This window comes from Tachyglossus aculeatus, chromosome X5 (genome assembly GCF_015852505.1).
Source record: "Tachyglossus aculeatus isolate mTacAcu1 chromosome X5, mTacAcu1.pri, whole genome shotgun sequence".
Classification (NCBI taxonomy): Eukaryota; Metazoa; Chordata; class Mammalia; order Monotremata; family Tachyglossidae; genus Tachyglossus; species Tachyglossus aculeatus.
This window is the reverse complement of record NC_052097.1, coordinates 13,680,121-13,706,425: the sequence shown is the minus strand read 5'-3', so window position 1 is coordinate 13,706,425 and position 26,305 is coordinate 13,680,121. Positions and strand designations below refer to the sequence as shown.

Below are 26,305 nucleotides of genomic sequence, written 5' to 3'. Positions count from 1 at the left end.
ACTCGTGTCCTCATATGACCCCCCCATGAACTCTCCATGACCTCATTTGTGTCCTCAGATGACCCCATTTTTTACTTTTGAAATGGAAAGATTTTAGAAACCTGTTTAATGCCCCATTTGACCTCAAACGACCCCATGAACTCTCCCTGACACCACTCGAGACCTCAGATGGCATTTGTTAAACGCTTACTATGGGCAGGGGAGGATGCAAGGTGATCAGATTGTCCCACACGGGGCTCACAGCCTTCATCCCCATTTTCCAGATGAGGGAAGTGAGGCCCAGAGAAGTGAAGTGACTTGCCCAAAGCCACACAGCTGACAATTAGCGGAGCTGGGATTCGAACCCATGACCTCTCACTCCCAAGCCCGGGCTCTTTCCACTGAGCCACGTTGCTTCTCTATTAAATGGTATCTGCCCCCGTGCTTAGCACCAAGCTTGGCGTATAGTCAGCGCTTAACCAATACCAAAGGCGACTAGACCGTGAGCCCGTTGTCGGGTAGGGACCGTCTCCCTATGTCGCCAACTTGTACTTCCCAAGCGCTTAGTACAGTGCTCTGCACACAGTAAGCGCTCAATAAATACGATTGAATGAATGTACGAATGACTATGAAGGCACAGAGACTTAATTATACCTGGAGAACTACAACCCAGCAGGCTAATGCCGGAGCTATACGTGTACAATAATGGGATTTGTTAAGCACGTACTATGCGCCAGGCATTGTAATAATGATGGCATTTGTTAAGCGCTTACTATGTGCCAAGCACTGTTCTAAGCGCTGGGGTAGATACAAGGTCATCAGGTTGTCCCACGGGGGGCTCACAGTCTTCATCCCCATTTTCCAGATGAGGGAACTGAGGCCCAGAGAATAATAATAATGGTATTTATTAAGCGCTTACTACGTGCAAAGCACTGTTCTAAGCACTGGGGGGATACAAGCTAATCAGGTTGTCCCACAGGGGGCTCACAGTCTTCATCCCCATTTTACAGATGAGGGAACTGAGGCCCAGAGAAGTGAAGTGACTTGCCCCGGGTCACACAGCTGGCAAGTGGCGGAGCTGGGATTTGAACCCATGACCTCTGACTCCCAAGCCCGGGCTCTTTCCACTGAGCCACGCTGCTTCTCTGCTTACACATAGCAAGCATTAACAAATACCACTTTTTTTAAAAAAAAAGACCGCCCCTAAGAACCGGTTTTGGCAGACACCTTGTTTGTCGATTTGCAGCCCCAAGGGATGAACAAAGCAGTGTGGTTAGGGGAAAGAGCACAGTCCCGGGAGTCGGGAGACTCCGCTCCGAATCCCAGCTCTGCCTCCTACCTGCTGTGTGACACTGGCTAAGTCACCGAACGTCTCTGGGCCTCAGTTTCCTCATCTGCAAAACGGAGATGAAACACTTGTTTTTCTCTCATCCTTAGACTGTGAGCTCCACTGTGGGACGGGGACGATTTACGATCTGATTATTTCCTATCTAGCCCGGTGGCTTAGTTCAGCGCTTGGCACACAATAGGTGCTTAGCAAGCAGCACAATTATTATTAATTATTACGATCGTGGGTTCTTCAAATCCCGGCTCCACCGCTTGTCGGCTGTGTGACTTTGGGCGAGTCACTTCACTTCTCTGGGCCTCAGTTCCCTCATCTGGAAAATGGGGATGAAGACTGTGAGCCCCACGTGGGACAACCTGATCACCTTGTATCCTCCCCAGCGCTTCAAACAGTGCACATAGTAAGCGCTTAAGAAATACCCAAATTATGATTATTAATACGCCCTTACCGTGTGCCAAGCACTAGAAGTAGGCGCAGCGGTCCTGTCCCTCACGGGGCTCACGGTCGGAAAAGGAGGGAGGGGAGGTACTGAATCCCCATTTTAAGGATGAGGAAGTCTGAAAAGGAGGTTTTACGGCCCATTTTACGGATGAGGAAACTGAGGCACGGAGGCGGTCACAGAGCCGGGATTAGAAAGCAGGTTCTCTGACCCGCAGGCCTGGGCTTCCCTGAAAACATCGAGATTTCCCCCCCCACTTCAAGTACCGTTTTCTGTTTTCCTCTCGAAGGCGTCTCGACCGCGTCCGTGTCTCGACTGCTGTCCCGCGTGGAAGCCGGATGGGCCGAGGGGCCGTCACGCCGCCCGCTTCTGGAGGCTCTGGGCCTCCGGTCCTGGCTCCCCGGGCGGGGGGGGGGGGGGGGGGGGGAGGCCCCCTCCCCTCACGGGGCTCAGGGCTCGTGGTCCAAAAGAGAGGCTGTCGAGTCCAGCGTGAAACGAGCCGGCGGATCGGGGAAGCCCACGCAAGCCGGTCAGAAGGGGTTTTTTTAAATGTCTTCCCCCCCGTGAAGCGGACCCTGGGGGCCAATCTGAAATGGCAGGCTCGGGGGGGGGGCGGGGGGCAGCCTCTTGGATGATGCTGCCCCCCGCCCTCTGTGTCAGCCGTTTTTTTTTTGGGGGGGGGGGGGACACCGGCCCAGCCGCCTCCGGGACCACGGGAGGACGGGGCCGGGAGGACGGGCGGCAGATTTCAATCGAAGCCCCTTGGGATGCTCACACACTCCGGTGCGTCACCTTACGCCCATCACCCGCCGTGTTCCGTCCGAGTTGCCAGAGCCGGACCCCCTCCTTCCTACGATCCCAGGGCCGGGGCCGGGGTGGGGGGGAGCGGCAGGGACACGGGGAACGTGGGCCCGGGCAGTGCCAAGGAAGAGGGAGCCCACCCCAGCGGGAGAGGGGGAAGAGGTGGGCCGGGGGACAAGGGGCCAGAGCGCTTGGAGGCCGGCCCATCCGTCGCAACAGCAGCCGGATCGGCTTTGGGCGCTGCCAACGCGCCTTCCTCCAGGATCGGCCCAACAAAGGATGCCTTCTAACGCCCCTGTGCTCCACGGGTGCCCGGCGGGATGCGGGGGGGAGCCGGAGGCAAGAGAAGGAAGGACCCGTGGCGGGCTGACGGGGCGCTCGGCCCCCCAGGACGGACTGGGGCCGGCGGAGGGGAGGACCTCTTGAGTTTGCTTATCCTTTTATTATAAAAGTAAAATAAAAAATAGCATTTATAAAGCAACCATTTTTCCGTAAAAGACTTTGATCTAAAAAACATTATTTACAATAGGAAAATGCAGAAACGGGGGTCGGGGGGTGGGGGGGCGAAAGTCCCATTCTCGGCATCGATTATAGCGACGTTTAAATAGTCCCTGAAATATACATCATCCTCTTGGGAGATCACCGGGCTGGAAATGGTACTCTGGATGGCATCGGGAAACCGCGGCGCGGGCGGCTGTTCTGGACGGGGCCCGGTGGGGGACGGAGGGTGGGGGGCGGCGGCGGTGAGGAGGAGCGGCAACGGGGTGCCGGTGGCAGCGAGAGACCCGGACCCCCACCCCCCGCCCCCCAGGCCTCGGGGAGACGGACGGAGCCGGCCCTCACCTCGTCCGCTCAGACGTCGCCTTGGACGCCGCGCTCCCGGCCGAAGTCGCGGGGTCCCTTGCTGAGCGCGGGCGCCGAGCCGCCCCCGCCGCCGGCCAGGGGCTCGGAGCCCGTGAAGCTGAGCTTGCGGAAGGAGGTCTCCACCCCGCTGTCGCAGACGCTGTCCTCTCGGACCGTCAGGCTGCACAGGGCCCCTGCGGAAGGACAGCCCTTCGGTCATTCAAGCGCATTCAGTGAGCGCTTCCCGTGCACTAGGCGCCGGGGCAGTCCAAGTCGGCCACCTATCGAGGCGGTCCCTACCCGACAGCGGGCTCACCGTCTAGAAGGGGGGGACACGGACAACTGAACGAAACACGCGGACGGGTGGCAAGCGCTCGGTACTGCATACAGTAAGCGCTCAATAAATACCGCTGAATGAAGTCGTCAGAATAAATAGAATTAAAGCCGAATGCACATCATTAACAAAACGAATAGCGTGGCGGAGTGGAAAGACAGCCGGTACAGCGGGGGACTCTCAATCCCAGGGTCGTGGGTTCGTGCCCCACGTTGGGCGGTTAGCTTGGCCACATGTCTGCTGTGTGACCTTGGGGAAGTCACTTCGCTCCTCTGAGCCTCAGTTCCCTCATCTGTAAAGTGGGGATTAATAATAATAATAATAATAATAATGGCATGTATTAGGCGCTTACTATGGGCAAAGCACTGTTCTAAGCGCTGGGCAGGTTACAAGGTGATCAGGGTGTCCCTCGGGGGGTTCACAGTCTTCATCCCCATTTCACAGATGAGGTAACGGAGGCACAGAGAAGTGTAACCTTCATTTTACAAATGAGGAAAGTGCAGTACAGAGAAGTGAAATCATAATAACGTGAGCCCCACGTGGGACAACCTGATCACCTTGTAGCCCCCCCCAGCGCTTAGAACAGTGCTTTGTACATAGTAAGCGCTTAACAAATGCCATTAAAAAAAAAGAGCCCGGGCTTTGGAGTCAGAGGTCATGGGTTCAAATCCCGGCTCCACCCATTGTCAGCAGTGTGACTTTGGGCAAGTCACTTCACTTCTCTGGGCCTCAGTTACCTCACCTGGAAAATGGGGATGAAGACTGGGAGCCCCCCGGGGGACAACCCAATCACCTTGTAACCTCTCCAGCTATTAGAACAGGGCTTTGCACATAGTAAGCGCTTAATAAATGCTATCATTATTATTATTAAATAGAATAGTAAATATGTACAAGTAAAATACATAGAGTAATAAATCTGTACAAACATATATCCAGGTGCTGTGGGGAGGGGAAGGAGGTAGGGCGGGGGGAGATGGGGAGGAGGAGAGGAAAAAGGGGGACAACGCCAAGATGGTCATACGCGGCGCCGCCCAAGCCGGCCACCGCCTTAATGATGGCATTTATTAAGCGCTTACTATGTGCAAAGCACCGTTCTAAGCGCTGGGAAGGTTACAAGGTGATCAGGTTGTCCCACGGGGGGCTCACAGTCTTACTCCCCATTTTACAGATGAGGTACTGAGGCCCAGAGAAGTGACTTGCCCAAAGTCGCCCAGCTGACAAGCGGCGGAGCCGGCATTTGAACCCATGACCTCTGACTCCAAAGCCCGGGCTCTTACCACCGAGCCATTCTCCGCGCTTGCTCCCGCTTCGCCTCCCAGCACTACGGGCTCCACACCAGGGTAGCTAGCAGATAGGCAGACTGGCGCAGCCCTGACCCTACACCTGCGAAGCAGCGTGGCTCGGTGGAAAGAGCCCGGCCTTTGGAGTCAGAGGTCGTGGGTTCCAATCCCACCTCTGCCAATTGAAGGCTGGGTGACTTTGGGCGAGTCACGTCGCTTCTCTGGGCCTCAGTTCCCTCATCTGTAAATGATGTGCACTTAGCTTTAATTCGAACGACTTGACGCCCGTCTCCACGTTTGGTTCTGTCGTCCGTCTCCCCCTTCTAGACTGTGAGCCCGCTGTCGGGTGGGGACCGTCTCTAGATGTCGCCGACTTGGACTTCCCAAGCGCTTAGTACAGTGCTCTGCCCACAGTAAGCGCTCAATAAATACGATTGAATGAGTGAATGAATAAAATGGGGATGAAGACTGTCAGCCCCCCGGGGGACAACCTGATCACCTCGTAACCACCCCGGCGCTTGGAACGGTGCTCTGTACATAGTAAGCGCTTAATAAATGCCATCATCATCATTATTATTATTATTATTACAAGGCGCCGGGCCTGAGGGAGAGCGAGAACACACGTTTCATTTCATTCGTCTTACAGAAGTGAAAATGGAGACCTCGGAGGTGAAGCCAGCCAGTCGATCGATGCTAGCTGAGTGCTTACTATGTGCAGAGCACTGTACTAAGTGTCCAGGAGAGTACATTATAAGGGATTAATTAGGTAGACCTGATCCCTGCCTTCTAGGGGCTTTTACAGGCTAATGTGAGAGGCAGTTAAAATAAATTACAGCTGGGGGGAAAATGGCAAAGTATAGGGGTAAGTATCCATGCGTGTATCCAGTATCAGCGCTTAGAACAGTGCTTTGCACATAGTAAGCGCTTAATAAATGCTATCATGATTATGCGTGGGGCTGGAGTGTTTAAGGGATACAGGCTCAAGTGCCTAGGTGACACAGAAAGGAAGGCAAATAGGATGGGGAGTAGCGGAAACAGCCTGGGCTTTGGAGTCCGAGGTCATGGGTTCTAATCCCGGCTCCGCCAACTGTCAGCTGTGTGACTGGGGGCAAGTCACTTAGTAATAATAATAATGATGATGATGGCATTTATTAACGCTTACTACGTGCAAAGCACTGTTCTAAGCACTGGGGAGGTTATAAGGCCATCAGGTTGTCCCACAGGGGGCTCACAGTCTTAGTACAGTGCTCTGCACACAGTAAGCGCTCAATAAATGCGATTGAATGAGTGAATGAATGAATTTCCCAGATGAAGTCACTGAGGCCCAGGGAAGTGAGGTGACTTGCCCGAAGTCACACAGCTAATTCACTTCTCCGGGCCTCAGTTCCCTCATCTGGAAAACGGGGGTGAAGACTGTGAGCCCCCTGGGGGACAGCCTGATCGCCTTATAACCTCAGTGCTTTGCACATAGTAAGCGCTTAACAAATACCATCGTGATTATTATTCTTGAGAGGTCAGTCACCGAAGGCTTCTTGGAGGAGGTATGATTTTAGAAGGCTCTGAGGTTTGACGGTGGCCGCCCTCAACCCCGCTCTCTCCACGGAAATCAACTCCCTGGTCCCTCTGCCGAGCTCCTAGAGCTAACCCGCAGCCCTCTTAGGCTTGAGCTGCAGAGTGTTGTTGGAGGAAATCCCGGCGGCTCTCTGACCTCGCCCACCTGAAATTCGTTTTTTCCCGGCTTCGATCCAACAAAACTTCTCCATCCTAATTCACTCCTGTACCCGCTTGCCCGGCCGGCTGTTCCAGATATTTGAACCACCCTCCTCAAACCGGGAGGGTCCACCTGCCCCCATCGTCATCATCGTAATAATATTAATGGCATTTATTAAGCGCTTACTACGTGCAAAGCACTGTTCAAAGCGCGGGGGAGGTTACAAGGTGATCGGGTTGTCCCACGGGGGGCTCACAGCCTTCATCCCCATTTTCATTCATTCATTCAAGCGTATTTATTGAGCGCTTACTGTGGGCAGAGCACTGGACTAAGCGCTTGGGAAGTCCAAGTCGGCAACGGATAGAGACGGTCCCTACCCAACAGCGGGCTCACGGTCTAGTAGGGGGAGGCGGACAACAGAACAAAACATATTAACAAAATAAAATCAATAGAATAAATATGTACAAGTAAAATAGAGTAATAAATATGTACAAGCATATATACATATATACGGGTGATATACATATTAGAGCGCCAGGCCCATAGGAAGCGCCTAACAAATTCATTCATTCAACCGTATTTATTGAGCGCTTACTTTGTGCAGAGCACTGGACTAAGCGCTTAGGCCTGTATGAAATGCCATGATTATTAGTAGTAGTAATAAATAATCACAATTATTATTACTTAAACCTTCTCTTACAACTGCAGGCATACCCAGACACCCCCTACCCGCCACACCCCCCGCAGGGGAGGGAAACTGAGGCCCGCTCACTTTCCAGATGAGGTATCTGAGGCCCAGAGAAGTGAAGTGACTTGTCCAAAGTCACACAGCTGACAGCTGGCGGAGCCGGGATTTGAAGGCACGACCTCTAGCTCCAAAGCCCGGGCTCCTTCCACTGAGCCATGCTGCTTCTTATCAATCAATCAATCGTATTTATTGAGCGCTTACTGTGTGCAGAGCACTGGACTAAGCGCTTGGGAAGTACAAGTTGGCAACACATAGAGACAGTCCCTACCCAACAGTGGGCTCACAGTCTAGAAGACTAGAGGACTTCTTATCTCTTATCTCTTCTTAACTCTTTCCCCTAATGACCTGGCCACATATCAACGAAGCTGAAACCATCAGGCCCCATCTCCCTCAAAATCTCCCCTGTTCCTCTCCCGTCCCCCCCATCCTCCTCTGCCATCTTTGACTTTCCCTCTATTCCCTGCATTACCTCAAGAAGAGATCCCTTGCATTCTCTCTCAACTTACCCCCCCAGCCAGTTCTAACCACATCCCTTCGTACCTTATTAACTCGCCCCCTTTCTTCCCTCCTCGACTGCCATCTTCACTGACTTTCCAACAGCTTTATCCTCTACCTCTTTCCAACAGGCTTACGTACCCCTTGTCCTAAAAGACTCCTCCCTCTATCACCCCATCTTCCTCCTCCCGTTCCTCTCCAACCTTCTTGAGGAAGTTGTTTAAACCCGTTGGCTCCACTTCCCTCCTCCAATTCTCTCCCTGATCCCCTCCAATCTGGCTTCCACCCCCTTCACTCCTCAGAGACTGCCTTTAAGGTCATCAATGACCTCCTGCTCACTGCTCTGACCGCCTCTACTCCAAACGAATCTTTGACACCGTGGACCTCCCCGCCTCTCCTTGAAACTTTTTCCAACCTCGGTTTCACCGACACCGTTCTCTCCCGGTTCTCCTACCTCTCTGACGGCTCCTTCTCCGCCTCTCTTGCAGGCTCCTTTTCTGCCTCCCACCCCCTGACGCCGGAGGTCCCTCAGGGCTCAGTTTTGGGTCCCCTTCTATTCTCCATCTCCACCCGCTCTCTTGGTGAACTCATTCACTCCCACGGCTTCAACTACCCACCCCTATGCGGATGGTTCCCAAATCCACATTTCCAGCCCTGCTCTCTCTCCCGCTCTGCAATCTCGCATTTCGTCCTGCCTTCGAGACACCTGGCACCTCAAACTTCACGTGCCCAAAACAGAACTCTGCATCTTCCCATCGAAACCCTGTCCTTTCCAGCACTGTAGACAACGCCACTCTCCTCCCTATCTCGCAAACCCGTATCCCTGGCATTATCCTCGACTCATCTCTCTCATCCAACCCACGTGCTCCATCTGTATTGAGAAGCAGCGTGGCTCAGTGGAAAGAGCCCGGGCTTCGGAGTCAGAGGTCAGCGGTTCAAACCTCGGCTCCGCCAATTGTCAGCTGGGTGACTCTGGGCAAGTCACTTCACTTCTCTGCGCCTCAGTGACCTCATCTGGAAAATGGGGATGAAGACTGGGAGTCCCCCGTGGGACAACCTGATCACCTTGGAACCTCCCCAGCACTCAGAACAGTGCTTTGCACACAGTAAGCGCTTAATAAACACCATCATTATTATTATTATCATTATCCACCACTGTATCAAACCTAAACTTCTTATTCGTTTTAAAGCAATCAGCTTGCCCCCTCCTACCTTAATAATATTTAATAATAATAATGGTATTTGTTAAGCACTTACTATGTGCCAGGCACCGTACTAAGTGCTGGGGTGAACCCAACCCAGTTGGGTTGAACACAGCCCCTGTCCCACTTGGGGCTCACAGTTTCGCCCCCCATTTCACAGACAACTTGTTCTGTCGAGAAGCAGCACGGCAGAGCGGACAGAGCGGTCCGGGGAGTCGGGAGGTCATGGGTTCTAATCCCGGATCCACCGCTTGTCTGCCGGACGACCTCGGGCGTGGCACTTCTGGCCCTCAGTTACCTCATCTGTAAAACGGGGATGGAGACGGTGAGCCCCACGGGGGACAGGGACTGTGTCCAACCCGATGTGCCTGTAGCCACCCCAGCGCTTAGTGCGGTGCTTGACACATGGTGAGCACTTAACAAATACCACAATTATTATTTTTATTATTATTATTATTATTCTATCCACTGTGCCACACTTTCCGACCTGAGGCATCTTGGCCCAGCCCAGCCTGTTCACTTTGCTCCTGTGGTTCCAGCTTGCTCACTCTGCCCTGAACGCATCGATCTCGCCGCTGACCCCTTTCCCACATGCTCCCTCTGGTCTGGATCTCCCTCCCACTCCATACAGGCCAGACCTCCACTCTCCCCACCTTCAAAGCATTATTCAAGCCACATCTCCTCCAAGAGGAGGATCAAGCCTTCTTTAATAATAATAATAACAACAGTGATGGCATTTAAGTGTCCACTATGTGCAAAGCGCTGGGGAGGTTACCCGGTGATCAGGTTGTCCCACGGGGGGCTCACGGTCTTCATCCCCATTTTACAGATGAGGTCACCGAGGCCCAGAGACGCGACTTGCCCAGAGTCACACAGCTGACAATTGGCGGAGCCGGGATTTGAACCCACGACCCCCGACTCCAAAGCCCGGGCTCTTTCCACTGAGCCACGCTGCTTCTCGGCTTCCTCCCTTCTGCGTCGCCTGTGCAGCTGGATACGTGACCTCTGGACGTCGGCTTATCTGCCTCACCCTCAACCCCACAGCATTTATATATACACAGATCTTTAAATTAGGTAATATAAATTAATCCTCTTAATGTCCATCTCTGCCTCCCCTTCTAGGCCGCAAGCTCATTTTGGGCAGGGAACATTCATTCATTCAATCGTATTTACTGAGCGCTTACTGTGTGCAGTGCACTGTACTAAACGCTTGGGAAGTCCAAGTTGGCAACACATAGAGACGGTCCCTACCCAACAGTGGGCTCACAGTCTAGAAGGGGGAGACAGAGAACAAAACCAAACATATTAACAAAATAAAATAAATAGAATATGTACAAGTAAAATAAATAAATAAATAGAATAATAAATACGTACAAATATATATATATATATATATATATGTATACAGGTGCCGTGGGGAAGGGAAGGAGGTAAGGCGAGCGGGATGGAGAGGGGGAGGAGGGGGAGAGGAATGTCTGGCATGTCTACCAGCTCTGTACTGCACTCTCCCAAGCGCTTAGTACAGTGCTCTGCACATAGTATGTGCTCAGCTTAATACCACTGATGATGGTGACTTGGGGGGAAGACAGGGCCTAGACCCTCCCTTGCCTGGCGAGAAGATTAGAAACGTTTGGTAGTGGCAGGGAGGAGGGCAGAGTTTTGACGAGGTGTAGCACTGCTCCTTTTCCCTAGGGTGGAGTCAAAATAATAATCACGGCACTTCTTAAGTGCTTACTATGTGCCGGGCACTCTTCTAAGCGCTGGGGGAGATACAAGATAATCCCTGTCCCACATAGGGCACTCAGTCTTAATCCCCATTTTACAGAGGAGGGAACTGAGGCACAGAGAAGTTAAGTGGTGGAGCCGGGATTCGAACGCATGACCTTCTAATCCCAGGCCCGGGCTCTATCCACTAGGCCAGGCTGTTGCTTCTAATAACGATGGCATTTATTAAGCGCTTACTACGTGCAAAGCACGGTTCTAAGCGCTCGCGACGAGCCTCTGGCCTCCCTGATGGGGGATAATAATAATAATAAAAATAATAATGGCATTTGGGGTGGCTGCAAGACAGTTTAGGGGCTGTGGGCTCATTAATGGCTCTGCCCTGGGTTTCCCGGTCGAGGTCGGCCCGGGAAAACCCCTCCGAAACGGCCACAGTCTCTGTAACTCGGGAAGCAGCTGGCCTGATGGATACAGCATGGGCCTAGGAGTTCGAATAATAATAATAATAATAATAATAATAATAAATTATAATGGCATTTATTAAGCTCTTACTATGTGCAAAGCACGGTTCTAAGCGCTGGGGAGCTTACAAGGCGATCAGGTTGCCCCACGGGGGGCTCACAGTCTTCATCCCCATTTTCCAGATGAGGTCGCTGAGGCCCAGAGAAGTGAAGTGGCGTGCCCAAAGCCACCCAGCTGACAACTGGCGGAGCCGGGATTTGAACCCCTGACCTCGGACTCCAAAGCCCGGGCTCTTTCCACTGAGGATCCCGGCTCCGCCGCTTCTCTGCTATTGAGCGTGTCATTTGACTTTTCGGGGCCTCAGTTGCTTCATCTGTAAAATGGAGATTAAAGCTATGAGCTGCGTGTGGGACAGGGGTGATTCGCTTGTATCTACCCTAAGTGCTTAGTACATAGTAAGTGCTTAACAAATGCCATCATCATTATCCCACCTGCTGCTGGGCCGCTCAGGGCCGTTAAGGTGAGCGTGTCCTCCTACTTCAATCAATCATATTTATTGAGCGCTTACTGTGTGCAGAGCACTGTACTAAGCGCTTGGGAAGTCCAAGTTGGCAACATACAGAGACAGTCCCTACCCAACAGTGGGCTCACAGTCTAGAAGGGGGAGACAGAACAAAACAAAGCATATTAACAAAATAAAATAAATAGAATAGATATGTACAAGTAAAATAAATAGAGTAATAAATATGTACAAACATATATACATTTTTATTTTGCCCTGGAAATACTTTTGCCGTGATGAGTTAGTTATGGATCATTTAAGCAAAATTTTCCCGAGAGGGGACTACAGGGATATGAATGAATTTCTTAGTCTACAACTGTCTGCCTTGAGCTGAGCAAGACGGGTAGCAGGGGATGGGTGGTGGCCACGATATTTTAGAAGCGGCGCTCGTAGGCAAAGCACTGTACTAAGCGCCTAATATGAGCCGTTGAAAACGGGACCCAGCTCTAGCAAAGTTGGGGGCTGCGATAAAGGGCCCCTAAGGAAGCGGCGTCACCCGGCAGGCAGACGACCTGGATACTCATTCCGGCTCCCCCGGGATGAGTGAAGTCACTTCGCTTCTCTCTACCTCAGTTTCCTCGTCTGTAAAATGGGCATTTGTTGTTTTGTTTTCCCTCTTACTCAAACTCATGTTGCCAATTTGTACTTCCCAAGCGCTTAGTCCAGTGCTCTGCACACAGTAAGCGCTCAATAAATACGACTGAATGAATGAAACTGTGACCCCAGTATGGGACAGGGCCGGTGTACCCTTAGAACACATAGTAAGCGCTTAATAAATACCATCATCATCATTATTATTATTATTATTATTACCCCGGCCCTTAGTACTTTGCTTAATAAGTGCCACGATTATTATCATTACTGCAATGTTTCGATTAGCAGCATGACCTAGTGGGAAGAGCCCAGACCTGAATTCGAATCCCACTCTGCCACTTACCTGCTCTGTCACCTTGGGCAAGTCCCTTCGGCCCCCGGTTTTCTCATCGGTACAATGGGGGTGAAATAGTGACTAAACTAACGGTCTTGGTTGCCAACTTGTACTTCCCAAGCGCGTAGTACAGTGCTCTGCACACAGTAAGCGCTCAATAAATACAACTGATTGATTGATTGATTGGTTCGATCCTAGCTGCTTGTCCCGGAGTACGTGCTTGACAGATACCCCAATTATTATCAGCTGGCTATGCTTACCCCAAAGCCATTGCACTGAAGGGTTTAGAGGAAGGAGACAGGGAAGACAGCTGTGGACCCAGGTGAACTGGGAGCTAAATATGGCCCAATCATGGACTAATTGTGACTGTGGACTTACTCCCTTTATTCCCTCCCCTTCCCCCAGTCTCACGGCCCTTAGGTACACGGCTGTCATATATTTATTTATATTGGCGTCTGCCTCCCCCTCCGGACCGTAAGCTTTCTGTGGGCAGAGAATGCGTCTGTTTATGGTTATACAGCCTCCCCCAAGCGCTTAATACGGCGCTCTGCACACAGCGAGCGCTCAATAAATCCGACTGCCTGACTGAGCGTTGGCCCCGGAAACCAAGTGGTGAAGTGTAAAGTCTAGGACCTGTGGCTCGGTCACTCCTCCGGAAACGTCAGCTGGAGTTTCTCCTCGTTCCCAAACCCACGCAGCGGTTAGAAACGCGCTCCGCGGCCGCGCTCCTGTAACCGCCCGGCTTCTTACGCCGATGCCCGAGGCGCGACGATCTCACCCTGGCCCCAGAAGCCGGGATGGCATCAAAGGGAGGGGGGCAGCAGGCCGGAGAACGGCTGTGCTCCCCGGGGCCGGAGGGAGCACCAGGGCTGAGCGGCGATGGGAGGGATCTGCTCGTTCCCTGCCGGGAAATCCCAGTTCAGCTTCCCCCTTCCCCTTACCGATTTCCTCTCTCTCGGCTGGGGAGGCGGGCGGAGGTGTGGGCGGATCCCGATCCGGGTCGGCGGGTGGATCGCTGGGAGCCGAGAAGGCCTTCTGGATGACGGCGACGGCTTCCGTGTAGCCCATTTCTCGGAGAGCATCCACCAGCTCCTTGATCGTACCCCCGGACACCTGGGGAGGAGGGAAAACCGGGAAGGCCATCTCTCGGGGGGAGAAAAACCACGGCATCTGCCCGATTCTGCTTCCCAAGAACCGGAAGGATTGCGCGGCCCCTCATGCAGGCATGTCGCAAGCACCCAAGCTCCTATAGATGCCTCAGAAGATCGCCCCTCTGACACAACTTGACTTCAGCAGCGTGTTTTTTTGAACCTAGGTACCACCGGTCTGTACACCCGCCGAATGGAAGCGAGAGCGAGAATGCCCGGGAAGGGGGTGAAAGAGAGTAAACACACAGTCGGCCCTCTTTGAATTCACTTTCTCAGACCACCTCAGACCACTCAGGAGATCTCAGGGGGCCAGACACAGAAATGCCGCGGCAGCAAAACTCCAGTTAGGTCGAGGCACTCACGTGTCTGTTTCCTTTTCCACCTGGAGAGGGTTGTTGCCATCTTCCATGAAAAGAAAATGCTTTCATGATGGTGGCAGGGCAGTCCTGGGCGACCCTGGGTGAGGGTTTTCTGGGAACCCAGTCTCAGCTGCCCCCAAAACACGCACTCTCGCTCTCTCGCTCTCTCTTTCCTTCTCCAAGCAGCTGTTGCTTACGTGACACACCCCTAGCCTCACCCCTACCTGGCCCTGAGGACCGAGAGCAGCAGAGAGCAAACAATCAACCAGGGGCATTTACTGAGTGCTTTCTGTTTGTAAAGCCCTCAACTCAGATTCCTACGTACAGCGAAGCAGCGTGGCTCCGTGGAAAGAGGGACCGTCTCTACGTGTCGCCAACTTGTGCTTCCCAAGCGCTTTGTCCAGTGCTCTGCACACAGTAAGCGCTCAATCAATACGATTGACTGAATGAATGAATGAATAAAAAAAGAGCCCGGGCTCGGGAGCCGGAGGTCATGGGTTCTAAACCCGGCTCCGCCACTTGTCAGCTGTGTGACTCGGGCAAGTCGCTTCACTTCTCTGGGCCTCAGTTCCCTCATCTGTAAACTGGGGACTAAGACTGTGAGTCCCACGTGGGACAACCTGTGCACACAGCGCTGAACAAATGCCATTATTATCATTATTATATCTGTAAATTATTTATATTGTCTGTCTCTCCGCCCCCACCTCCCGCCAGCTCCCAAGCCTACAAACTCACTGGGGGCAAGGAACGTGTCTATCGCTAGAGAAGCAGCGTGGCTCAGTGGAAAACAGCCCGGGCTTTGGAGTCCGAGGTCACGGGTTCAAACCCCGGCTCCTCCAACTGTCAGCTGTGTGACTTTGGGCAAGTCACTTAACGTCTCTGTGCCTCAGTTCCCTCAACTGTAAATTGGGGATGAAGACTGGGAGCCCCCCGTGGGACAACCTGATCACCTTGTAACCTCCCCAGCGCTTAGAACAGTGCTTTGCACAGAGTAAGCGCTTAATAAATGCCATCACTATTATTATCATCACTACTGTTGTACTGTACTCTCCCACGTGCTCAGTACAGTGCTCTGCACACAGTAAGTGCTCATTAAATACCATTGAATGCCTTGAGCAGTTTCTCAGCTGGCCCGGGGGGCCACTTTTCATGTGGTGCCGGCTCTAACAGACAACCACCATCTCTGACGACCTGTAAAATGTCTTGCACAAAAATCATTCTGAGGAAGTTTTCAGGACTTAAGATGCTTACAGGATACTTTAATACAGTGACAATTTTTTTTTAGAAATGAGGGAAGTTTCTCATATAGTGAGATTATATATATATATATATATATATATATATATATATATATACATACATATATATTTAAATCAGAATCCAGGGGTGGCAGGGGTGGTTCCCCCCAGACTCTCAATCAATGATATTCACTGAGCCCTTACTGTGTACAGAGCACTGTACTAAGCGCTTGAAAGAGTCCAATACAATAAACTAGTACCAGTTCTCCCAAGAGAACTGAGGAGCAGCTGAGAAGTAGCGTGGCTCAGTGGAAAGAGCATGGGCTTTGGAGTCAGAGGTCATGGGTTCGAATCCCGGCTCCGCCACATGTCTGCTGTGTGAACTTGGGCAAGTCACTTCATTCATTCTTTCATTCAATCGCATTTATTGAGCGCTTACTGTGTGCAGAGCACTGTACTAAGCGCTTGGGAAGTACAAGTCGGCAACGTATAGAGACGGTCCCTACCCAACAGCAGGCTCACAGTCTCAGAGCCTCAGTTCCCTCATCTGTCAAATGGGGATGAAGACTGTGAGCCCCCCTTGGGACAACCTAATCACCTTGTATCCCCCCACAGTGCTTAGAACAGGGCTTTGCACATAGTAAGCGCTTAACAAACGCCATCATCATCATCACCATCAAGACGCTGGGTGGGCTAGGCTGTCAGGTGGTTAAGATGGGGCTGCCACACTACCGGCATCGGGGAAAGGGACTCCTCACTCGGCGCAGCCTGCTGTTTCTGATTTCTACCCAAAGTTCTACGAAACAATAAACAGGCCCCCAGCTATCTGTGAGAGAGTTCAGTCGGGGCCCAGAGCTCGAGAGGGAGAAGGGGAGGAGAAGGAGAGCAGATGCTCCTCTCCCCGCCCGTCCCCAACTTTCCCACCGGCCCCAGGAGAAGCGGGGACCATCCTCTTGGAGAATGACAGCACGTACCCTTCCTCTCTCCTCAGTAGGGACACACTCAGTGCTAGCACTAGATTGTAGGCCCCACGGGGGACAGGGATTGTGCGCAATTCCCACCTGCCCATCTTCCCCCAGGGTTTAGTACGGTGCTAAGCGCTACGCTAAGGGCCACCGTCGCTTTTGGCGGCTAAATGAGCGTTACCTCATAGTTGTCCAGTAGCGTTTTGGCGGGAGCAGGACTCAGTCGGAAGGCATTATTGAGTATCCCCAGGCCCAGTTTCTGGGCTAGGGTCGACCAATTTTTGTCAGGATTGGGTATTTCTAATAACGTGTAAAGCTGCAGCTTTACGTCTTCCGTTAGCTGTTTCATGTCTCCTGGGGGGAAATGAAGAAGCAAATACGTCAGTCGTGAACCACAAATTCTGCTCTGAATGATTCATTTGTTGATTCCCTTCTCTCTTCAGAGCGAAAGCCAAAGGGATTGAAGTGCTCAACCCTGCCGAGCCACAGCAGGGGGAATTTTGAGCAAAGGAGATCAAATCTGCCGCTCTCAGTGCCCTCGTGGATCAAAAACGAGAATCTGAGGCTACACATCAGATCCTTTTTTAATCGTGCCTGGGTGAGCTTTTTTTTTTTCTTCTTTTTGATTGGGGAGGGCGCATCGAGGGAAGACGTATTCATTCATTCAATCGTATTTATTGAGCGCTTACTGTGTGCAGAGTACCGAACTAAGCGCTTGGGAAGTACGAGTCGGCAACACAGAGGGACGGTCCCTACCCAACAGCCGGCCCACAGTCTAAAAGGGGGAGACAGACAATACAACGAAGCATGTGGACAGGTGTCAAGTCGTCAGAACAAATAGAATTACACCTAAAAGCACATCATTAATAAAATAAATAGAATAGTAAATACGTAGAGTAATAAATCTGTGCAAACAGATATACAGGTGCTGTGGGGAGGGGAAGGAGGTAGGGCGGGGGGGGGCCGGGGTTTTCATATGAAATGAAAGGGGACAGTGACGGTGAATTACGTCTTTTTGTCGCGCCACTTACCTTGGGCCAGTAAATCATCAGCAGTCAGCTTGGTTTCATACGGCTTGCCGTTCAGTATGTCGTAGACCTGTTGAGGGGAGGAGGGGTGTGAGAGGATTCACGTATTACCGGGCCCGTCGGGGTAGAGCTGTTGTTTCTGTGGTTAGACGAGCTGAGCGGTGACTTCCGTCACGTCCCTCTCAAAGAGCCCTTCTCCCGGTCGTCTTAAGGGCCCCGATTCCGGGGCGTGGGCAGGGGTCAGGCTGGGGACGGAGTCCACCGAGAGTGGCTCGGCCCGGATCGGTCGGGGTGGGCCCGGCAGAGGTGCCGTCTGCAGGATGAGGTCAGTCCCTCTCCGCCCCTTTCGGACCGGCCAAGCCGGTCAAAAAGCGGGACTCCCGGGAGGCAAGGAGATGCAGAAATCTGACCACAACTTGCGACGGGGGATGCCACCTCCGGGCGGGCGGTCCCCTGAAGTTTCCCTTCGGGATGCCCAGCGGGATCCTGCCTGTGAGGTGGAAGGGTGGGGCGGGCTGGGAACCCGGTGGGCTGACATTTCGTGGGCAAGATCCCTCTGCTGGGGATCACTGTGACCCCGGAAACCCCGCGAGCCTCTGTGGAACCCACTTCCCCAAGGAAAGCCCGTTTCCAGTGAAAGATGGGGCTCGGGGATTCCAATTTCCCCTTCATTAGGCCCTTCCAACCAGGTTCTTCCGGTGCTGCTGCTGCTATTTAGAAGCCCACGGGAGGGGCCGGGGCTGGAGCCGGCTGAGCTGGGAGAGATCGTGCGCAGATCGAAGAGAATGAGGAAGCAAGAGAAAACCCGAAGTGTTTCACAATGACGCCAGGAGGGGAAAGTGATTGACGGAAATCCCGCCTGTCGCTTTAAAATCCCCTTCACTACTGCAGGGCAGGCCAGGCCGCGAGAGTCAACCTCTCCCCGCAAGGCGAGAGACAGGCCCGTCTGCTGCTCTAGGAGGGGCTGTTGTCCTTCGTTCATTCATTCAATCGCATTTATTGAGAGCTTACTGTGTGCACAGCACTGTACTAAGCGCTTGGGGAGTCCCAGGTCGGCAGCATATAGAGATGGTCCCTACCCAACAATGGGCTCACAGTCTAGAAGGGGGAGACAAACAACAAAACAAAACATGTATACTTGTACTTCCCAACTTGTACTTCCCAAGCGCTTAGTAGGGTGCTCTGCACACAGTAAGCGCTCAATAAATACGGCTGAATGAATGAATGAACGTAGACAGGTGTCAAAGTCGTGGCCGGCCCTCCTTTCCAGCCAGAGCGCACTGTCCTCCAGAATCTAGGCAGCCTTGACTCTGGGGGGCAGCTGTGGTTTCCCAAGATGGCACGGTTGTTTACGGCTTGGATTTCTCAACCCGGAAGCGGAAGGTAACCAGGTTGGGAGGGGCGTCGGGCTGGAAAAATCAGTCCCCCGGTCTTCGCGTCCCAGTCGCTGCCCTCCCCCCCTCGCCCCCTCCCCCCGGCCCGGTCCAGCCGCCCGGGACACTCGCCTGCCAGTTGGCCGCCATGTCCAGCGGGGTGGTACCCGGCACTATCCCTTCGTCTTCTCCATCCTCTTCCCCCTGTTCTTCCAGGTCAAAGAGAGGCTCGAAGTTCTCCACATGGGGGTCTGCGCCTGAGGATGACAGGTGGGCTCGGTCAGCTCCAGAGGGCCCGGCCCGGCCCTCACTACCCGCCATGGCTCCCTGCTGCTCCTGCTCCACCGACAGCTAAAGCGCAGCTGACGGTTTGGCCGGTGGCCCGGACACCCGAGAGATGGCCGCTCCACTCCGGCCTCATCCGGTAACGGGTTACGGCCGTGGAGACCCTTTCTGGGAGCCCTTTAACCGGGCAGCTTCCTAACCTTCGCCTGCTTCTGCCCCAGGGCACGCTGGGCTGGAGGTTTCATTCTCGGGGATCCGTTTCCTCTCCCTGACCCGCAGATCCCGTTTCGAGCGGTTTCGGGCTCTACTCGCCACACTTCATTTGCATGGTCGGAGCATACGTAACATGCCAAAGAAAAGCAGTCTGCATTTTTTAATTGACGTAGCAAGTATGCCGAGTAACGTGTGTGTCTGGGCCCCCGCCCGCCCCCGCGACCACAACACAGGCTCAAAGAAGATGTCATTGTCAGTAAAATGCAACTACGGCATTTGTGGTCCAGGAGAAGCTGGTCTGGCAGGCCGAGTGACAACTCCACTGAGGCCACTGGCAATGCCAGGGACCCCTGGACCTGAATCAGGATCCCCAGAACCCATTCCAGTCTTGGGGAATCCTTTCCAGGCTGGGCCAAGCCGGACCTCTAGGTCCCGAAAACACTTGTGGGGGCGGAGGGAGAGAAGGTGTGCGGGAGACGGCCGTGAAGACATTCTGGTTGGTTCTGGCAGAAGATCTGTAACCTCCTACTCACTCCCCTTCCCTCCCCTCACACCTGCTCCCTGGCTGGAGGTCTTTCAGCTAGGCTCCCATTGATTCCAGGATGGCTCTGAGGCTCAACAGTATCTTCCTTTTTTTGGTTTTGGATTTTTTTTTTTTATAGTATTTGCTAAACACTTATTGTGTAATAATAATGGCATTTATAATAACAATAATGATGGCATTTGTTAAGCGCTTACTATGTGCAAAGCCCTGTTCTAAGCGCTGGGGAGGATACAAGGTGATCAGGTTGTCCCACGGGGGGGTCACAGTCTTAGTCCCCATTTTACAGATGAGGGAACTGAGGCCCAGAGAAGTTAAGTGACTTGCCCAAAGTCACACAGCTGACAACCGGCGGAGCTGGGATTTGAACCCATGACCTCTGACTCCGAAGCCCGGGCTCTTCCCAGTGAGCCACGCATTTATTAAGCACTTACTATGTGCAAAGCACTCTTCTAAGCGCTGGGGAGGTTACAAGGTGATCGGGTTGTCCCACGGGGGGCTCACAGTCTTCATCCCCATTTTACAGATGAGGGAGCTGAGGCACAGAGAAGTTATGTGACTTGCCCAAAGTCACCCAGCTGACAACTGGCGGGGCTGGGATTTGAACCCATGACCTCTGACTCCAAAGCCCGGGCTCCTTCCACTGAGCCACAAAGCCCATGTGGGAGAGGGGCTGTGTCCAACCTGATAAAATGGTATCTTCCTCAGCACGTACAACAGTGCTTGACAGAGAGTTTAACAAACACCACGATAATAATAATCTTCATGTGGGAAGCCCACAAGCACCTCAAACCTGGGCGTGGGCCGGAGAGCTGGAGGATCTGGGTTCTAATCCCTTCTCTGCCCCTTTCCTGCTGTGTGACCTTGGGCGAGTCATCAACTTCTCTGTGCCTCAGTTACCTCATCTGTAAAACGGGGATTACGACCGTGAGCCCTAAGCAGGACTGGAACTCTGTCTAACTGATTATCTTGTATCTACTCCAGAGCTCAGTTCAGTGCCTGGCACATGTAAGCACTTGAATAACACAAAAAAACTCTTTATGTGCACGACTGAATTTCTCATCTTCCCCCGTATACTCTCCTCTGCTCTCATCTTCCCCATCTTTATTGACAACATCAATAACCTCCCTCTTACTAATGAAGCCTGAAACCTCGGTGTCATCGGAGACTCGATCCATCAGACTGTGAGCCCACTCCTTTAGACTGTGAGCCCACTGTTGGGTAGGGACTGTCTCTATATGTTGCCAACTTGTACTTCCCAAGCGCTTAGTCCAGTGCCCTGCACACAGTAAGCGCTCAATAAATACGATTTGATGATGATGATGATTTATCGAGTGCTTACTGTTTGGAGAGCACTGTCGTTCTGGTCTCACATCCAGTCTACTGCCAAAACGTTTTCCTCAAAGACATTTTTCAGCTCTGCCTTTCCCTTTCAATGGATCCACTGAGCAACGGTATTTATTGAGTGCTTTCTCTGTGCAGAGCACTTGGGGAAGAGTCCAGTCCAGTGAAGCAGACTTAATCCCCCACCCTCCAGGAGCTGTGTCAATCTAGCGATTTGAAGGAATCTATGGATTCCTCTCCACCCATCCAGCCACGAACCGGCTCATCATAACCCGACTGCGGACTATTGGTTCGGCCTCCTTGTTGCCTCCCGGCTCCTAGTTTCTCCCTGCTTCACTCCATACTCCACCTTGCTGCCTGGATCGTCTCCTGAATTGCGGCTCAACACACACCTCCCCTCGCCGCAAAATATTAATAATACTAATGACGGCATTTATTAAGCGCTTACTATGTGCAAAGCACTGTTCTACGCCCTGGGGAGGTTACAAGGTGATCAGGTTGTCCCACATGGGGCAAAACCCTGCAGTGGATGCCTATCTTCTTCCGCATCCGGGACCGGTTTATCAACCTAAAGGCCCATCGCATCTTTACATCTGTCTCATCGCCTCCCCCAACTCTCTACTCCGCTGCTCATTTAGCAGCGTGGCTCAGTGGAAAGAGCCCGGGCTTGGGAGTCAGAGGTCATGGGTTCAAATCCCGGCTCCGCCACTTGCCAGCTGGGTGACTTTGGGCGAGTCACTTCACTTCTCCGGGCCCCAGTTCCCTCATCTGTCAAAAATGGGGATGAAGACTGTGAGCCTCCCATGCGACAACCTGATCACCTTGTAACCTCCCCAGCGCTTGGAACAGTGCTTTGCACATAGTAAGCGCTTAATAAATGCCAATATTATTATTATTATTACTGGTCCAACTCCTCACCATACCTTGCTCTCATCTTGCCCACCTCTGGCCGCTTTTTCACATCCCTAGGACCTGGAACTGCCTCCCCTGCAAACACATCCCGGAGTTCTCCAGCCTTCCCACCTCTAAAGCCCTCCTAAAATCCCATTTCCTCCAAGGAGACATCCCCATCGAATTGTCAGCACCCCAATTCCTGTCAACCCTCATTTGGCCTTTAGCTTTATGAGCTTATGCCCAACGTCAGTACTTGTGGACACACACATTTTCATAGAGACCAAGGTTTTGTGGGTGAGGAGCAGGTTGAATCAATAGTATTTATTGAGCACTGCAGAGCCCAGAACTGAGCACTTGGGAGAGTACCCCAGAATTAGAAGATAAGATACCTGCCCTCGAGGGGAACGGACCCTGAAATGAACCACAGACTGACGGAAGTAACAGACCACTATGAAGAGGGGGGTTTCTGAGGACTCAAGTGCTTAAGTGGCACGGAGGTACCGAAATGGCAGTTGGGGATGTAAGATGGGGACAATATAAGAATAATAATAATAATAATGGCATTTGTTAAGCGCTTACTATGTGCAAAGCACTGTTCTAAGCGCTGGCGGGGATACAAGGTGATCACGTTGTCCCACCTGGGGCTCACAGTCTTCATCCCCATTTTACAGATGAGGGAACCGAGGCTCAGAGAAGTTAAGTGACTGGCCCAAGGTCACACAGCAGACACGTGGGGGAGCCGGGATTAGAACCCAGGACCTCTGACTCCCAAGCCCGGGCTCTTTCCACTGAGCCACAATTGCTTCTGTGCTTCAATATGAAACTCCTCGCCACTGGCTTTAAAGCACTCCATCACCTCACCTCACTGCTCTTCTACGGCAAGCCAGCCCGCACACTTCCGTCCTCTCAGCCAACCTTCTCACTGTACCTGGATCTCCTCTGTCAATCAGTTGTATTTATTGAGCGCTTACTGTGTGCAGAGCACTGTACTAAGCGCTCTATCTCGCCGCTGACCTCTCGCCCCCATCCTGCCTCTGGCCTGGAACGCCCTCCTTCCTCAATTCGGACAATTATTCTCCCCCTCTTCAAAGCCTTATTGAGGGCACTTCTCCTCCAAGCCGCCTTCCCTAAGCCCTCCTTTCCTCTTCTCCCATTCCCCTCTGCATCGCCCTGACTCGCTCACTTCACTCATCTCCCCATTCCCGCCACCCCCCGCAGCACTTATGTACATATCTGTGATTTATTTATTTATATTAATGCCTGTCTCCCTGACTCTAGACCGTAAATTTGTTATGGGCAGGGAATGAGTCTGTTTATTATATTGTAATAAGAATAATAATAATGATGATGGCATTTGTAAAGCGCTTACTATGTGCCAAGGACTGTTCTAAGCGCTGGGGGGGGATACAAGGTAATAATAATAATGGCATTTATTAAGCGCTTACTATGTGCAAAGCACTGTTCTTAGCGCTGGGGAAGCTACATCTTAATCCCCATTTGACAGAGGAGGGAACGGAGGCACAGAGAAGTGAAGCGACTTGCCCCGAGTCACACAACTGAGCCGGAATTAGAACCCATGACCTCTGACTCCCAAGCCCGGCGGGCTCTTTCCACTGAGCCATGCTGCTTCTCTGTTCCCTGTATGGTACTCTCCCAAGCGCTCAGTACAGTGCCCTGCACACAGTAAGCGCTCCATAAACACAACGGAATGAACGAATGAAATGAAGATGGGGACAAGAGGAACTCTTCCGGGAAGATGTCCTGGAGGAGCTACGATCTGAGAGGACGCTGAAGACGGGGAGCGCCGGTGGCCGGCCACGAGTGAAGGGGGAGGGAGTCCCAGAGACCGGGGCTGTGAGCGAGGTGATGACAAGGCACGGCTGAGCAGGCTGGCTTGACAGGAGTGAAATGTGTGAGCTGGGGTGTAGCGGGAGGAGAGTGAGGATGACGGCGGGTAGAGAGCCAACGGTCCGGAATTTCTGTTTGGGGTGGCGAGGTGTGAACGACCCTTGGGGAGGCTTTTTGAGGAGCAGGGAGATGTGTGCAGAATGACATATTGGAAAAATGATCCAGGCAGTGTGAAGAAGTACGGAAGGCTCATGCTTCTGTTGTGACTCTCCAGCACTTAGTACCGCCCAATCAAAAAAGCCATTACTCCTACTGCATGTATTACACGATGCCTTCTCCCAAAGCGCTCAAAACAGGGCATGCCAATCTTGGTTCAACAGCGCATGCCAATCTTTGAAGCAGCGTGGCTCGGTGGAAGTCGTACGGGCTTTGGAGTCAGAGGTCACGGGTTCAGATCCCGGCTCCACCAATTGTCAGCTGTATAACTCTGGGCAAGTCACTTCTCTGTGCCTCAGTGACCTCGTCTGTAAAATGGGGATTAAGACTGGGAGCCCCCCGTGAGACAACCTGATCACCCTGTAACCTCCCCAGCGCCTAGAACAGTGCTTTGCACATAGTAAGCGCTTAACAAATACCACCATCATCATTATTATTATTATTCTTCAGAGTCTGGTCCAGCCCCAGGCCCGAGTTTAGGCCGACATGAATAAACAGATTCCCACAGGGATCTCCGATTACTCGGGATCTAGGCAGCTTCTTTCTCTCTCATTTTCACTCTGCTCTTTTGGCCAAGGACAGACACAGACTCTTTCCGTGCCATCGAGCGCTTAGTACAGTGCTCTGCACACAGTAAGCGCTCAATAAACACGATTGAATGAATGAATGAACTGTGCCGTGTCCTCGCAGACGTACGTTGAGTTTCTGTCCGATCCAAGTCCCTTCCGGGCTCCCACACACCCATGCCAGTGCCCCTCTCCAACGGCGCTCTTCCCTTCCCTTCGTTCCGCTCGGCTGCGTCTAGGGGACGGGGCGGACGGCCGCTTACCTGCTGCTTTGAGGAGAGCGGTCAGCTTGGTGGAACCTCTCCCGGCTGCTATGTGAAGCGGCGTGGTCCCATCGTAGGTTTTGCTGTCCACGAAAGCGTCGCCCTAAAATCCGCCCCGGTGGGAAAGAAAGGGAAAATGGCGACAAAAGCTCTTTCGGGTTCAGAGTCAGTACGGCGAATCCCGGGACCCCTCCAGTAGCCACGGAGACTCTCGAGGATTATCCGGACCCACCCAGAGAGGTCAGGAGGGAAGTAGCTGGAGAAATCCACCCCAGACAGAGCTCCGGAGGGCTGGGGAGCCGGAGCCCCGGCCCGAGGTCCCATCTGGAAAAGAAGGGACACCCGAGGCTACTCCGTCCCGACAGGGAACTCACCTCCAGCAGCAGGCAGCCGGCCAAAGAGACGTTCTCTTGCTCGACGGCCAGATGGAGGGCCGTGCGCCCCGATTTCTGCTCCTGAGCGTTGACGTCGGCTCCGGCAGCGATCATCAGGCGGAGGCAGGTCACGCTGTTGGTCATCATGGCCAGGTGAATCGCGTTCAAACCTTTGGCACAAACAAAGCCTGGGTCGCACGCCCGCCCGGTGGCGGCCCCGCTCTCCCTCTGGGATCGGCTTTTTGCGCAACGGGGCAAGTGGCCAGACAGAGAGGAAGCCCAGAGAAAAGCCCGGTTCCAAATCCCAGGACGGACAGGAAGTTCTTCCTTGCAGCCAACAGACACCCCTGCTGCTGCAAATGTAGTTTATACCCGTTTCCTTTCGCCCTGCCCTTGGTGGAGATAGAGAGTGGCCCATCACCGCTGTGAAGGCCAGCCTTGCGTACTCCTCGAGGCCGTAAAAAGGTGATCACCCAACCGTCTCTTCTCCGGCCAGAGAAGCCATGCTCTTAAAAGGACAGCAGGCCTTTTTGTTTTGTTTTGTTTTTTAAATGGCAATTATTAAGCGCTTACTATGTGCCAAGCACTGTTCGAAGCGCTGGGGAGGTTACAAGGTGATCAGGTTGTCCCACGGGGGGCTCACAGTCTTCATCCCCATTTTCCAGATGAGGTCACTGAGGCCCAGAGAATAATAATAATGATGGCTTTTGTTAAGCACTTACTATGTGCAAAGCACTGTTCTAAGCGCTGGGGAGGTTACAAGGTGATCAGGTTGTCCCACGGGGGCGGGGGGGGCCCT

At 52.8% G+C, this 26,305-nt stretch overlaps 1 protein-coding gene across 1 annotated transcript in view; it reads right to left on the bottom strand.

The window, feature by feature from the left end:
• Positions 1-3,035: 3,035 nt before the first annotated feature.
• The window catches only part of NFKB1 (nuclear factor kappa B subunit 1), a 157,594-nt gene continuing 134,324 nt past the window's right edge, over positions 3,036-26,305 (bottom strand). Inside the window, exons 17-23 of the mRNA XM_038769255.1 lie at positions 25,507-25,676; positions 25,133-25,235; positions 19,095-19,219; positions 17,593-17,659; positions 16,743-16,915; positions 13,793-13,964; positions 3,036-3,601 (exon numbers count right to left, since the gene is read on the bottom strand). Coding sequence (XP_038625183.1) covers positions 3,417-3,601; positions 13,793-13,964; positions 16,743-16,915; positions 17,593-17,659; positions 19,095-19,219; positions 25,133-25,235; positions 25,507-25,676 — 995 coding nt within the window. The 3' untranslated portion in view covers positions 3,036-3,416. The remainder of the gene's footprint in view (positions 3,602-13,792; positions 13,965-16,742; positions 16,916-17,592; positions 17,660-19,094; positions 19,220-25,132; positions 25,236-25,506; positions 25,677-26,305) is intronic.